Source organism: Microcaecilia unicolor, chromosome 6 (genome assembly GCF_901765095.1).
Source record: "Microcaecilia unicolor chromosome 6, aMicUni1.1, whole genome shotgun sequence".
NCBI classification, from domain to species: domain Eukaryota; kingdom Metazoa; phylum Chordata; class Amphibia; order Gymnophiona; family Siphonopidae; genus Microcaecilia; species Microcaecilia unicolor.
In genome coordinates, this window is record NC_044036.1 from 324189352 (window position 1) to 324206026 (window position 16675).

The window sequence follows — 16675 nt, forward strand, 5'->3', positions numbered from 1 at the left end:
AAGCAATAACAGAAGTCTTAATAGTCAAAACTTTGAAGACTAACAACAAAACCTTATTCTGGATCCTAAAATCCACGGTAAGCAATGTAATGAGATCAAAGCTGGTGTAATGTGCTCTAATCAACTTAACCCAAGCAACATAACATGCACCAGCATTTTGTGCAATCTGTAAACCTACAAGCAAAGCATTAAAGTAGTCAAAGTGAGGCATCGCAATACTTTGAACTACTAGCCGAAAATTCTCTTCAGGAAGATAATCTCTTAACTATCTAATCAGTTTTAACTTGAAGAAAATTTCCAATTACCCTATCAAGATGAGGTTTCATACTCAAGGCAGGATCCAGAAGTACACTAAAAGATATGATTGTTTTATTAAACACTAGTTCAATCCCATCTATTGAGACTTAGGAGCATCATCCTGAGGAATACTAGACATCAAATGGCCTGAGTTTGGGACATATTTAAACTAAGGAAGTTAGCCTTCATCCATTGTGTAATCAAGACTAGCAGCTGAATCAGCTTAGCCAGTTATCTTTAAACCGACCAAAAATAAACCAGATATTCAAGGATGGTCATTGGAAACGGCCTGCCATTAAACATCTGGGTTTAGCACCAACCACAGGAGTTAGCTGGTCTAACTCCCATGGACTGAATATCAGCCCCACGGTTTTTAATTTTCAGTTTTTATTAGCTGAAGTCTGTGTATGTGGAGGCTTTTTGCTTGGTGGTAAAATACAGTCTTTCATGAATTAAATTATTATAGTCTGACTTGAGATACTGTGGGTTTTAGCGGAGGGATGCAGAGTGCAAGCTCTGACAAAATTCAGCGGCCCTTGCTGGTTCACATTTAGAGAACCAAAGTTGAAGTTTTATTTTCAGCTTTGGCCGAAACCAGGTGACGAGTCATTGTTGATTCACCCTGATGCGCAAAGAAAAGCACCCTGAAGAAGGATACTCTTACTGCTGGGAACCTTACGCCAGCTTGGAGCTGGAGTTAGGTAAGCAGCCCAACAAGCATGAGATATAAATCCATCCATGATTAAAACAAAGTGCACACTTCAGTCCTGCAGGTTTTATGGCTTTTGTCTTTTGCTTCTGAGCCTCACTGTAGTTTCCTCCCTCCCTGTTCTTGACTTGGTCCAGCAAAGTTTGACTTTCCTTCCTCACTCTTCTCTGCTCCGGACCACAGAAATCTAAGGCAAAAGAAATCCCTAGAAGGAAGGGATTGAGCCAGCTTCGTGGGCAGGGTGGCAAACCTCCAGCCGCAGCTCTTCCTCCTCCCCCCTCCAAGGTTTCTACTCCCAAACTGGGCATGAGCACCTTTACTTACCGTGCAGCTCTTGTTCGCATACCCCGGGGAAACAACATCCCAATACTTAACGCTAAGAGCACGCCTATATTTTCATCTCATTAGCGTTGAGCATTAGGGAGCTGTGTTGCCACGCAGTTGTGGTATTTCTCCAGCGCCGGAGTTTTGAGCATCACGGCCTAATTTTGTTAAAAGGATTGCTGGTTCCTTATCGGTGACTTGCTCTAAATGTACCAAAGAAAGTAGCATTTTACATGCTAATAGGAAGACAATTAGCAAGCGGGAATTAGCTCTCTTCAATCAATACCTCTTTCAAGCTGATAATTTAAAGGGTTTGCTTCAGTGCTCTAGAAAACTTGTGAATAAAACATTCTCATCTAGATACCACATTTTGTTGAGTTAATTAAAAATCTGTTTCTGACAAAGCTTCACACAGCAATCAGGCAGCAATTCAGGAGAATGATTAGAAATTCATTTCTCTTGAAGCAGAAAGAACATCAGTATAGCCAGAGCAAGGAGTGGGGCCTTTGAGCAGCTCAGTAACATTTTGTGCCTGTGGCACTTTTTCCAAAGGATTAAAATTCAAGCAGACTTCATATACCAAATAGCAGGATACAAGATTCAACATTGTTCAGATCTCTTTCCAGCTGTTGGTTTTGGCAAAGCCATACATGTCACCTTACGAGCAACACTTAGCTGTCCTCCACAGAGAATGTTTTAGTCAGTCTGGGAACAGGATGTAAAATCAAACCCAGGATTCTGGTGTGTCAGTCCAGAGAGCCTAACTTACAGCTTCCTGTACATGTCCTAAGGACCTCACAGCTAGAAAAAATTCAGGATTAGAGGCTGACCGAAACCAAATCTATGTCTGAAATTTGCTGCTCGGTTCTGGCTGAAACCAAAGCTGAATTTGAAACTGGTCCAGCCTCCAAATGGGAATAGCCCCCACTCCCTCCCCCCTAAACAGATGACCCCTCCCCCTCGGTTCTACCTTATCAGTGGTGTAGTGGCTAGCCAGGGCAGGAGTGATCCTGTCACTCCTGCCCATACTTGGCTCCTCAGTCAAAATGACTTCAGGAACCTCCAGGGGAGGGCGAGGTGCTCCTGTTTAGGAGGGAGAGGATGGAGGGAGTGAAGGTTGCACAGTTTCGGTTTCGAAACCAAAACGAGGCAAAATGCCTATTTTAGGCCATTTTCAAAACTGAAATTTGGTGTTCCTCTGTACAGGATATGCCTGGTGAAAATCTGCTTATGTTGGAAATTGTACATCATGCATATTCATTGGAGATTTTCTAAAAACCTGACTGGGAGGATGTACGGGATAGGTTTGCTAAACTCTGGCCTAAACACTTGGTCATTGAGCTCAACTTGCCATCAAAAATACTGGAGACTGATGTTCAAAAAAAAATTGAGCTCCTAAATTGAAGTTCCAAATTTGTCCCTTATTTTCAGCTAAACCTAGGAGCCTCCATTTTTCAGTTTAGAATCCACCTAAATTCAAGAATTTAAAAGTTATGCTCTTCAATTTAGAGCTGTCATTCATTTGCCTAGATTTAGAAGACTAATTTAGATATCTCTTGCTGAAGATCAGTGCTAAGCTCCTAACTTTTTTTTCCCCCACCTTAAATTTGCCCTTGTTGCCACCCAATTTTTTAGGCTCCAAATGTAGGTGTTGAGTGAAACTTTAGAGCATAAATTTAGATTTATTTATTTATTTATTGCATTTGTATCCCACATTTTCCCACCTATTTGCGGGTTCAGTGTGGCTTACAATACATTGTGAATGGTGGAAATACAATACAATACATAAATTTAGATAGCCGTAGTAAATTTTCAAAGAGACTGGTTTAGGAGTCTAACTCAACGTTAGGAGCCTAAACCCTTTGAAAATTGAACCCCCCCCCCTTTTTTTTTTTGTTTAGGGGGGTTAACAGGGTTCCCATGTTAATAGGGCAGAGATGTGTGTATTCTATAAAGACACAGATGTTTTTATAAACTTATAAGATCCAATAATATTTTGGTGTACTTGTACAGATCATAGTTAAAAAAAAAAAAAAGCAATAAATCGGTAGTGAATGTAGATTTCTGCAAATGAAGAAAGTATTCTAAAAAAAAAAAAAAGACAATAAATTTATTTGAAAATTCTTCCTTTAAAAAAATGCTTTGTAACACACAGGAGGCCAAAGCTGCAGTGGAAGAAACAAAAGCTTTGCGAAGCAGGATTCATCTTGCAGAAGCCGCACAGAGGCAAGCTCAGGGAATGGAGCGGGACTATGAAGAAGTTATCCACCTGTTAGAGGCTGAAATTACAGAGCTAAAGGTTCAGCCAGCTGATCGCTCTGGCCACGCTAAAGTAAGCAAATCAACTATCTCCGCTAGTTACCATGGTACCCTTGCTGTTGTCAGGTGTCCGGTCTTTTCATCTGCTCCTCTAAAGTAGGTCACTGCTTGTCTGGTGTTCTTCAGCGTCTGGAATGAGGCGCGCTGCTTGCATGGACCCTTTCCTATGTCTAAGTGGCAGGAAGGAAGGAGTTTGTGGTCAACTGGTTAGCCAGTGACTGCAAGCATTGTATGAATATATTGATAATCATGAACATTTTATAGACAGGGGTAACAGAGATTTGGTAGGATTTGAAGTTTTTCAAAGATGTGAGTGAGGGCTTTGGTTATGTCATGGCACCTATTTACAAACTCATATTTTTCAGATAACTAGCTCCAGTTGGGATAATGTAAAACCTGCAATAATTAAATCAGTTTCTTTTTTTCTATAATAAAGTCATGACAAATTCTTATAAGGAAAAGAAATGATATGTCACTAGCAGGTGACCTTTATACAAAATATGAATACTTTTCATGTCGTACCATAGGAGTAATGTAGTATTGCAGATTAGTGACTTCTACAGTAAAGAATAACACAGGTGCAATCAACATCATAAGCTCCGTTTTGCTCCCTGGGAGCATTGGGCTGCTTACACATGGCACAGTGCTTCAAGGAAACCTCTCTTAAAGGGGCTGGCATAGTACAAAAAGATATGTAGTCTGGGAGTCCCCTTTACCCCCAGCAAAGACTTCCCAAAGAGACATTAGATGTGAAGGGCTGAAAATTTGTGCATGCGAAGAGAAAAGTGTAAGTGTTCAATGTTATGATGACTCCGTGAGATGAAAGACTGAAGGCAGCGCGGGATTCTGCACTTCCATTTATGCAGACTGTGTCACAATCTATATCCTTTTCAAAAGTGGTCTTCCAGAGATTGTCCATAAGATTAGGCTTGGTCTTGATTTGTTGGAATCCTGGGCTTCCGAATTTAAATTAAATAGAAATGAGACTAAGTTTCTTGTGGTAACCAACCCTTCAACCGTACTGTATATAATAATTTTACCATTGATGATGCGTCCTACCCTCTAGATACTGCTCATGGGACTGTCTCTGTATGTCAGGTGTTCAGCGCTGCGTGCGTCTGGTAGCACTATACAAATGCTAATAATAATAATAATACTCATAGGATACTGGATGTATTAATTGACAGTCACCATGTTTGAACCTCAGGTTTCCTCAGTAGTGAAAAAATCCTTCAGGTCTTTTTGGAAGCTGAGGAGAATGAGGTCATATTTCTCACCTGACATCTTTAGACTGCTAGTTCAGTCCTTGGTTTTAACTCAACTCAGTTCAATTACTGGAATTCCATCTATTGTGGATGTAAGCAGGGTGTCCTAAAACGGCTGCAAATGGCCCAAAATACAGCATCTAGGTTTGTCCTCAAAGTATTGCGTTTTGATAGAGCCAGTCCATTATTATGCAAGCTGGACCAGCTGGCCATTTAAAGTCAGGATTTTTTTTTAAATTATGTGTTTTTCTCTTTCAAAGATTATATGGCATGACACCGGATTACATGCAGTCCCTAATAACCGTTCCCCTACACAATATAATCTCTGGTTCTAGGGACTACCTTAGGCTTCATCTTACAGATTGCAAGAGAGTGTGCTATAAACTTTAAATGCCAAGGTACTAAGTGGTAGAACTCACTGCCAATGGCAATCAAGGGTCAGCCTGATTAATTGGTATTTTGTAAAAGACTGAAAACTTTCCTCTTTGAGAGGTTTCTATCCATTGATGGAGCGTGTTAGATTGTAACTGGCCATCAATAGTTTATTATTTAGCTCTTATTTGTATTTTATTTGTGACTCCTAAGGTTCCACGTTAGGAGTCACGGACCAAGAAAGGGATCTAGGTGTTGTCGTTGATGATACATTGAAACCTTCTGCTCAGTGTGCTGCTGCAGCTAAGAAAGCAAATAGAATGTTAGGTATTATTAGGAAAGGAATGGAAAACAAAAATGAGGATGTTATAATGCCTTTGTATCGCTCCATGGTGCGACCGCACCTCGAATATTGTGTTCAATTCTGGTCTCCGCATCTCAAAAAAGATATAGTGGAATTAGAAAAGGTGCAGAGAAGGGCGACGAAAATGATAAAGGGGATAGGATGACTTTCCTATGAGGAAAGGCTAAAGCGGCTAGGGCTCTTCAGCTTGGAGAAAAGGCGGCTGAGGGAAGATATGATAAAGGTCTATAAAATAATGAGTGGAGTTGAACGGGTAGAACGAGAGGACATGAAATGAGATTGAAGGGGGGCAGACACAGGAAAGATGTCAGGAAGTATTTCTTCACGGAGAGGGTGGTGAACGCTTGGAATGCCCTCCCGCGGGAGGTGGTGGAGATGAAAACGGTAACGGAATTCAAGCATGCGTGGGACAGGCATAAAGGAATCCTGTGCAGAAGGAATGGATCCACAGAAGCTTAGCTGAAATTGGGTGGCGGGGGGAAGAGGGGTTGGTGGTTGAGAGGCTAGGATGGGGGAGGGCAGACTTATACGGGGTCTGTGCCGGAGCCGGTGATGGGAGGCGGGACTGGTGGTTGGGAGGCGGGAAATACTGCTGCACAGACTTATACGGTCTGTGCCCTGAAAAAGACAGGTACAAATCAAGGTAAGGTATACACATGAGTTTATCGTGGGCAGACTAGATGGACCGTGCAGGTCTTTTTCTGCCGTCATCTACTATGTTACTATGTTACTATGTATGTGAAGCGTCTGTTTTACGCTTTCCAAAAATACTAGGACTAGGAGGCATGCGATGAAGCTACAATGTAGTAAATTTAAAACGAATCAGAAACTTTTTCTTTACTCAACGTGTAATTAAATTCTGGAATTCGTTGCCAGAGAATGTGGTAAAGGCGGTTAGCTTAGCTGAGTTTAAAAAAGGTTTGGACGGCTTCCTAAAGGAAAAGTCCATAGACCATTATTAAATGGACTTGGGGAAAATCCACTATTTCTGGGGTAAGCAGTATAAAATGTTTTGTACTTTTTTGGGATCTTGCCAGGTATTTGTGACCTGGATTGGCCACTGTTGGAAACCGGATGCTGGGCTTGATGGACCTTTGGTCTCTCCCAGTATGGCAATACTTATGTACTCTGCTCTTACTTGATATTTTGTTTATGATATTGTAAACCTTGTCTGTTTTATTTATTGTAAAGCCCATATTGAACTCGAGCATGTTCAGGGTAATGTGGGGTTCAAATGTCAAAATAAATAAATAAAATAAATAAATGTTCATACCTTCTCTGGAGTAATTTTCAAAGTGGAAATGCATGCATATTTTTTCCATTCAAAAGCTAGCCAAAGTCCACAGAGAAAACCTATCTGCATACTTGTTATGCATGGGTGCAGTTATATAACTGTCTCCTTTATGTTTTTGGTCATCCTCATTCAAAACAATGTCAATAGCCAAGGAACCAACTCCATCTCTGTGCTATAAAATGGCGTTGAATAATGAGTAGACAGCTAACAAAATAAAAGGCCACTAGCACCTTCTATAGAACTACACATAGGAAAAAAGAATCTGTGAATCTTAAAATGCACCTTAAGTAGCCAATATTGCTTTACAGAACGTATGTTAGAGGGAGAGGGGTTTGCAAGCATGAGAACCTTCAGCATTTTCATCCTTTCAGACATGGATATTTAGCCTGGGGCAAGCAAATTGAAGAGTTTGTTTGCAAATGGAGTAATTTTGTTTGAAATTTTTTCCTAGGATAGTATCCAAGATTTAAGGAAAAGAGTAACTGTGCTAGACTGCCAGCTGCGGAAGTCAGAAATGATCAGGAAAACCTTGGAGGTGTCCACAGAAAAACTTCTTCAGTTTGTGGAGGTAATACTTGTTTTACCATTCTTTTTCTTTTGTTAAATAAAATGAAAGGCCTTCAAACATATGGACAAAATTTAAACAAGTTCCAGGGAAGTTTATAAGAAGGGTACTTATAGTAATAAGCATTCAACTTGATATAGTTTATGAATACCTAAACCAAATTCTTACTAAAGAATAATCTTGGATTTCACAGTTGTGAAGTTTTTATATGTGTAATTCTAAATGTGTCATCATGACAATTGTGTTGTCAGTGTAATGGTTTAGTGAAGACAGAACTGCGTCTTCTCAGTGTACTTTGAAAGAAGTGCGTGGAGTATAAAAAGCAATAGCCAGAGAGAGCTCTGTAAAGTAAGAATTATTTCTTAGAGGCCCACTCATTTCTACAGACCTGATAATAAATAGCAGTAGGCTTGTAGTTTATACGGCAAATGTAAGCCACATTGAGCCTGCAAATTGTTGGGAAAATGTGGGATACAAATGCTACAAATAAATAAAGTCACTCAAACCCTGCCGCACCATTACTTTTGCAGATTTGCTGTTTTTGGGAGCCCCTACTACCTGTCAGGCACGAGCCTGTCTTGAACCAATGCCCCTAGGCTTCTGAAGCACCAGTGCCCCAGGAAAAGCTATCTTACCTTCTGGGGATTGCATTACAGCCAGTTCTCTGCCAGCTGTCATGAGCCAAATGTTTGTATGCTCTGGTGTTCTGATTGGCTCAGCAGGGACAAGCTCTTATTTCTTCCCTGCCTTTGGCCCTCATCCCTGCTGAATCATTCTTTGCTTGTTTGCTTATTGTTTAGTTTTATACTACTGCATTGCCTGCCTGATTACTGTGTTCCTGGAGCCCTTGTTTGCTTGGACTCTGTGATACCCCTTTCTTTGTTTTTCTTCTTGGTACACCACTGTGGGGCTAATTTAATAACAGGCACTTATTTTATTCCTATTTTATAAAGGTCACATAGATATCTGTGCCTTTTACAGTGACCCCCAATAGTTCACATGTTCACACCTGCTCTGAAAAAGGTGTAAATGAGTGATGTGTGCATATACACCCATATTTTACACGGTTCTATTCCCCCCGAGCCAATTCCTACTCATAAAAAAAAAAATACAAAACACATTAGGACAATCTTCTTCTTCTTCCAGAGCATTTGGGGGGAAAAGTCCCCCGAAACATCATCTTTTACACATCCCTTTCCCCTTCCAGACATGCAGATCATGTGGGGGAGCGATGGCCCCACCCCACACCCCCCTCTAACTGCACCTTCCTACATCTAAACTAAAAAAAAAAAAAAGATTTTAAATGCTCCTAAATAAATAAATAAATAGATAGAAACTCTGACTGTTGCCCACAACACGTACTAGGTGTCCCTATAATAATCAGCCCCTGAAAATGACACACCGTTATTATACTTTCTCTGTGTACATCTGTATGCTGGCACTGCACAAACGATCCTCACAGCACTACAACCCCAGGGCCTTCCCGATACTTCCTCTGTGTACATCCATATGCTGGCAATTTCCTCTGTGTATATCCGTGTGCTGGCAATTTCCTCTGTGTACATCTGTGTGCTGGCGCTGCACAAACGATCCTCACAGTGCCACAACCCTAGTGCCTTCCCGCTTTCTCAACCTCTTGTAACCATTCAAAAAAAGCAGTGCGTCACACACAGCACTAACACTCTCACAGCACGACGTGATGCACCGCCATAGCTCATAGGGAAAAAAGTCACCGATAGCAGAATGAAAAGAAGATAAGATTGAAAAAAATATATCACGGATGGAAAATGACTGGGTAGGAAAAGTCTTGGGTAGGACTTACTGATTTACTGTTAGGGTATGCAAAAAAAAGACAGGAAGCACTACAAAGTAGCGTCGCACGCCCTTGGTAAACACACTCAGAATTTCCTCTAGACTTATGGGTGTAAAATGCTACTTTGTAGTGCTCCCTGCCTTGTTTTTTTTTTTTTTTTTTTGCGTACCCTAACAGTAAATCAGTTTAAAAGACTTCACTACAAAACAATGATTGGACCAAACTACAAAGAAACACAAACTTCTACCTTGTAAATAAATTGCTAGACACCACACCAGTTACAAATAACAGCAAAGATACACCAGGGGTCGACGACCTCGCAAAATACTTCAAGGAGAAAATTATACAATTATGACTTAAAATACCCGCCAGCCCTATTGAATACGCCACACTCCTAAACTGTCTAGACCCAGAAGACGGAATATATCCAGCAGACAGGATCTGGACCGAATTCGAATTACTGTCAGAGGACCTCATCTCTAAAACGCTCAAAAGATTCGCCAAATCTCAATGCAAACTAGATATCTGCCCAAACAACCTCATGAAATCAGCTCCTCAACAATTCATAAGACCTAACGAACTACGTGAACTTCATGCTACAAAACGTACTTTTCCCAAAGGAACAAGGAAAAATTTTACTCACCCCTATACCCAAAGACACAAAGAAAAACGCAAGCGAAATAACTAACTACAGACCAGTAGCATCTATACCACTAATAACCAAAATAACCGAAGGGATGGTAACCAAACAACTCACAAACTATCTCAACAAGTTCTCAATACTGCATGATGCCCAATCAGGATTCAGGTCAAATCACAGCACAGAAACAGTATTAATTACCCTAATGACCAAATTTAAACAAATGATTGCAACCGGCACCAATATACTCCTCTTACAATTTGACATGTCAAGTGCCTTTGATATGGTTGACCACGGAATCCTATTACACATACTTGAATATTTTGGCATCGGAGGCAATGTCCTAAACTGGTTCAAGGGGTTCTTAACCTTACGCTCATATCAGGTCACATCAAATTCAACTACGTCTGCTGCATGGACACCTGAGTGTGGAGTACCGCAGGGATCCTCCCTCTCGCCAACTATTTTCAACCTAATGATGATCCCCTTGGCAAAACTTCTATCAAACCTTAACCCTTACATATATGCCGATGATGTAACGATATATATTCCTTTCAAACAAGACATTAATGAAATCTCCAATGAAATCAACCAAAGTCTACACATCATGAACACCTGGGCAGATGCATTCCGATTGAAACTGAACGCAGAAAAAACTCAATGCCTCATACTTACCTCCCAATACAACACGAATAAATTTACCGCTATTAACACTAAACGCTAAACTAAATCTGCCAGTCTCAGAAACTTTAAAAATCCTCAGAGTCACTATTGACCGCCACCTAACACTTGAGACTCACGCGAACAACACAACCAAAAAGATGTTCTACTCCATGTGGAAACTGAAAAGAATAAGACCATTCTTTCCAAGATCTGTCTTCCGCAGCCTAGTGCAATCACTCGTACTCAGTCATCTGGACTACTGCAACTCACTATACGCAGGCTGCAAACAGCAAATACTGAGGAAACTTCAGACAGCCCAGAATACAGCAGCCAGACTCATCTTCGGAAAACCAAAATACGAAAGTGCAAAACCCTTACGTGAGAAACTACACTGGCTCCTATTCAAGGAACGTATCACCTTTAAAGTATGCACCTTAGTTCACAAAATCATTCACGGTGAAGCCCCTGCATACATGTCTGATTTAATAGACCTGCCACCTAGAAACGCTAAAAGATCATCCCGAACTTTCCTCAATCTCCACTTCCCTAAGTGCAAAGGCATAAAATACAAAGTACTGCATACTTCAACCTTCTCTTATATGAGCACGCAATTCTGGAATACATTACCACGCAACCTGAGAACGATCTACGAACTAACCGACTTCCGCAAACTATTGAAAACTCATCTCTTTGAGAAAATTCAAGGATTAAAACACATGAAGTCCATACACACTAATAGAAATGCATCAATACACTCTCTCTTTCACCACACTTAAAACTCTACCCACAGATAAAATTGTTATACCCTAATGATCTCTTGTTATTGTTTATCGCCCTATCATTTCTCCATTGTTAAATTCAATTGTTCTATTCCCCAAATGATGGTTTGACTTTGTCTTCCCATAACTCTTCACAATGTAACCCATAATCGTACTGTAACAAATTGTATTTCCATCATTCACAATGTATTGTAAGCCACACTGAGCCCGCAAATAGGTGGGAAAATGTGGGATACAAATGCAATAAATAAATAAATAAATATCAGTCTGTATCTATCTTGGATACACCACTGGTTTTGGTAATCTATTTTTTTTTCATGGTTTCCTTGATACCTAAGGAGAAGCAGATTTTAAAGATGAGAACACCCTATAGAAATACTGGAAAGCAAAAATAAGTAGTGGGCACCAACTTTTTTTTTTTAATTACATAGCGTAAAAAATAAATGTCTAAATTCTGGCAGTTTGACAGTGTGCAGTGTCAAGTATTATAGTTTACAGAAACATGGCAGGCAATCACATATATGTTCCTTTGTGATGCCTTGGTCTTTCCCATTTACAGTACTTCTCTTTTAGTAATGTGTTCAGAAGTCTGCAGAATAAATTTGCTGTGGTAGATTACTCTTCAGTCATCTAACTGTGATCCTAATAGCCAGTAGGTGATTCTTCTTTGTGAAAAATATTCCATAAGAAAATTATTCATTAATTTTTGTTAGGCATTCTAAATTATTTAGCCTCAGGGGCGTAGTGAGGTATGTGTGACTGCACAGGGTGCAAGGGAGGTGGGGGGGAGGGCACCAAAACTGTGCCTGCCCCATGCACGGTCTGACTATATGTGCAACCTTGCAGTGCCTGAGGGCCAAGTGCCTCTCTCTCCCCTGCACACTACAGCCCCTCCCCCCCTTTCTGTGCCTCGGGCTCTCCCCGGGCCTACTTTGAAGGGTTGTGGTGGTCTAGTGGCCTTTGGGGGGCAGGAAAGAACCCCACACTCCTGCCCAATGCACTGCTCTGTCTGGCATCGCCATGTCTTCAAAATGGCTGCCGAGACTTCCTGTGGCAGAAATGGTGATCATGGAGGAGAGACAGTGCCCATGGAGGCGAAGGGAAGGGGAGAAGAGAAACGGTGCCCATGGAGGCGAAGGAAAGGGGAGAGAAGAGAGACAGGAGGAGAAGGGGAGGGGAGAGCAGAGAAGAGAGGAGGAGAAGGGGAGGGGAGAGAACAGAGATGGGAGGGGAAGAGATAAGAGAGACAGGAGGAGATGGTGCCCAGGGAAGGGAAGAGAAGAGAGAACAGAGGAGATAGTACCCATGAATGGAGGGAAGGCAAGAGATGGAAACTAGACAGATTTGAAAAGGAAATTTGAACATGAAAGATGGCTATGGGGCAGGATAAGAATGGAGAAAAAGAAATAGTGAACAGACAGGAAGCCCTTGAAGGAGAGTTCAGAGCACAGTGAACCAGAGACAGGGAACGAGATGATTGGAAAGATAAAATCACCAGACAACAAGTGTAAGATAAATGATTTTAGTTTAGTAATTGAAATATGTCTGTTTTGAAAATTTACACCTGGCGCTTTATGTGATTAATCATGTGATTAAAATTTTTAATCGATGTACAGCCCTACTTATTAAGTCTTTCTATACATTTTAAAGTGATTATTTTGAAGGATCACGTGACGCCATGAACAGGAGCGGTTGCTGAAACTCCCGCTCCTGCCGGATTACCCGCTAAACCCTCAAAAACTGGGGAATTAGCTTGCAAAGAACCACCAAACCTACACCTACAGCACAGGAACTTACGGTGAAGAATTTAAGTTGCCCAAAACGCGGCGAATTCTTATGGCGGCGAAGAGTCTTCGAAGAGACAAAGAAAAGACGCGAGGCGGCGAGGAGAAAATGGCGGCTCCGCCGAGCCCGCCCGCGCACACTGTGAGTTCGGTGTGGGTGGCGGAGGTGGTAGCGGAGGTGACGAACGCCATGGAACCGCTGCTGGATAAGCGCCTGGGACCCATTGACAACAAATTATCTCTGGTCCAGGAAAATTTGGGACAGTTAAACAAGGAACTGGCAGAATTTCAGCAGAGACATGGGGCCCTGGAGGATAAGGTGCAAAAAATAGAGGAAGACAACAAGAAACTCAGAGCCCAAGTGGAGGCATACGAAGAGAAGCTGGAGGACCTTGAGAACAGGTCTCGCAGAAACAATCTAAGATTCGTGGGGTTGCCAGAGTCTATAGAAACTACTAACCTAAGAGTTTTCATAGAAACCTGGCTATCGGAACAGCTGCAACTCCCGGAGGATCTCGGAGCCATTCAGGTGGAAAGGGCGCACCGGATGGGACCTAAGCACTCAGACAATGCGAGGCCGAGAGTGGTGATTTGCCGTTTGCTGAATTTCGTACATAAAGAGGCCATAGTGCAGGCCTTAAGGAAGGACCGGGAGCTACGCTATGGAAACAAAAAAGTGTTATGCTTTCAGGATTATTCGGCAGCAGTGGCGATTCAACGAAGGAAGTTTTCCCCGATTTGCACGAAGCTGTTTGAAAAGAAGATCAGATTTGCCTTACAGTATCCGGCGAAACTGCGTGTAACTTATCAGGCGGAGGTAAAGACTTTCACTGCCGTGGAACAAGCGCAGGCCTTTTTGAGCTCTCTAGAGGAGCGCTGATCGTGAAGATATAAATGACTTAAAAAAGAGCGAGGAAGGCCCAATAGCCTTCCAGGGCAAGGATTACAAATGGTTTCTGTTAAAAGTTGGATTACTATTGACTGTTTTAGAAGCAGAATAATGCATGTTAACTGTTGGTTCTAATATGCAGATTTAGCAGTTACTTATACATTAAGAGAGAGAGAGAGCAGTGCACCGTTGAGTACAGAGGACCCACCATAAGATCGTCTCCGGGAGGAGTTAATATGGAAAATGAGAGTCATGAGGTGCCCATGACTGGGCCTCGCCATAGAGAGAGGACTACCAGTTCTGTGGAGGGCAGATGAGACGACTATTGCTCAAGAATATGGGATCAGACGGACTGAGACTGCTAGTGGGGACGCAGGATTTTCAAGATACCCGAAGGAAGTGATTGCTGCACTACAGAACAGCGGAGATCTGCTGAGGACTCAGATGCAGAGGTTTTGTGGTTTACAAGTTGTTAATATATAAGTGATATGAGCACCTTTTTATCTTTATATGTCACTGTTATAACAGTAAAGGAATGCTAAAGTTGGGTGGTGGAGGTGGTAATGGCTTACAGGAGGGGGAGGGGGTAAGGGGCGTTATATGTGATGGTCCCGTTTTGGGGCTGGGGAAGTTTAAAAGGGGGGTTGGGGTTAATGGGGGGGGAGGGGGGTTGGGGGGAGGTAGGGACCTGGAGGTTTCGTATATTAAGGTTTTGGAAAAGAAGAAGATGGAGCATGCTGGAGCGGAGAGGGGGGTGGTGGCTGGGACACCCCTCTTCAAGACAAGAGAGGTATAGAGCTCACGGACTGGTATCTCATGTGAATTGGGCACCCTGAAGGTTGTGACGTGGAATGTAGGAGGGATCTCGTCTCCCGTTAAACGTACTAAAATACTACAACACTTGCAGAGACACAAAGTAGATATAGCTCTGCTGCAGGAAACCCATTTATCAGCTGTAGAGCATGCCAAATTGCGTACCTGGTGGGTGGGGGAGTGTGTCTCAGCAGAGGCTCAAGGGAAAAAAGGAGGGGTTGCCATCTTGTTCAGAAAGGGAATAATAGACAAATTGGAAGTACGATTCAAGGACCCGGGAGGGAGATTTTTGCTCTGTGAGGCTACTATAAACCGACAAACGGTGCTGATTGGGAATGTATATGCCCCAAACCAATATGACAGGAAGTTTTACAGGATGCTAGCCTTACGATTGCTACGGCATAATTCATTGCCCATGATATTGGGTGGAGACTTTAACACAGTGATGGATCCTTTGATGGACAGTACAGGGGCCCGGAGACAGAATCTTGGCCAGGAAAATAGGGGGCTGCCTAATCTTTGTCGACAGATGGGGCTAGTGGATGTTTGGCGGACACTTGATCCACGGGGGAGAGACTATATGCATCTAACCCGAGAACATGGAACACAAGCACGAATTGATTATTTGCTGGTCTCGGAGCAGCTCTTTGGCTCTGTGGTGAGCTCGGTTATAGGCGCCACTGTGATCTCGGATCACGCCTGGGTGGAAATGTGCTGGGTACCCCGGGGGGAGCAGAGAGGATATGGTAGATGGGCGTTCCCAGTGGAGCTCTATCGGGATCCAGCTTTTAGGGCGTCCATACTTCAAAGTTGGAGGGATTATAAATTACATAATGAAATACACGCTGATGATCCATTTCTCTACTGGGAGTCAGCCAAGGCAGTACTCCGTGGAGAAATTATCAGCTACATGGCACATAAACGTAAAGCCCGACTTAAGGAAATATTACGACTCAGTCAGCTAGTGTGCAAGGCTCGGAGATGTTACGGTCGCCAGCCCTCCCTAGAGAATAAACAACATTTACTGTCCCTGCAAACGGCATTAAACGAAGCCCTTCATCAAAAAGCTGTGAAATCACAGAATTATTACAAGTATCAGCTTTATAAGCATGGCAACAAAGGGGGGCGGCTATTAGCACGGTTGATAGCGACTAAGCAAGGGACAACTAGGGTTCTCACTATGAAGGGAGGGCAGGATATAAGAGTCTCCACGGATCAAGGAATTAGTGAGATCTTTTATAATTATTATAAAGAGCTATATGGAATCCCACCGGATGAGGGATTGTCGGGAGACATGTACTTAGAGCAGTTACAGCTGCCAAGTCTATCTCCACAAGAGGAGCAGAAGCTTAACAATCCAATCACATCGGAGGAGGTGCTGCTGGCTATTAATCAGAGCCAGTTGTTTAAAGCACCGGGGGTGGACGGTTTCAGGGCGGAATTTTTCAAAATAATGGGGGAAGAAATAATAGACCCTTTAACTGCAATGTTCAACACTTTAATAGATCAAGAACAGGTGCCTCCAGATCTAAACACTGCCTGCATTATCGTAATCCCCAAGAAAGGAAGAGACCCAGAATTAGCAGCATCATATAGGCCTATTTCACTCCTGAATTTTGAGATCAAACTAATGGCTAAGATCATGGCGAACAGATTAGCGAGAATCCTGCCGGACTTAGTACACGATACCCAAGTAGGATTTGTAAAGGGACGGACAACCGCAAAAAATGTCCGCAGAGTTTTGACCTCCTTGGAAGCTAGCAGTAGAGGAAACAAACATTCATT

At 42.4% G+C, this 16675-nt stretch overlaps 1 protein-coding gene across 1 annotated transcript in view; it reads left to right on the forward strand.

Moving 5' to 3' along the window:
• Positions 1–16675, forward strand: part of STXBP4 (syntaxin binding protein 4) — a 192091-nt gene that overhangs the window by 79084 nt on the left and 96332 nt on the right. The window contains 2 exon segments of the mRNA XM_030206863.1: positions 3486–3662; positions 7396–7512. Of these exon segments, the coding sequence (XP_030062723.1) occupies positions 3486–3662; positions 7396–7512 (294 nt within the window).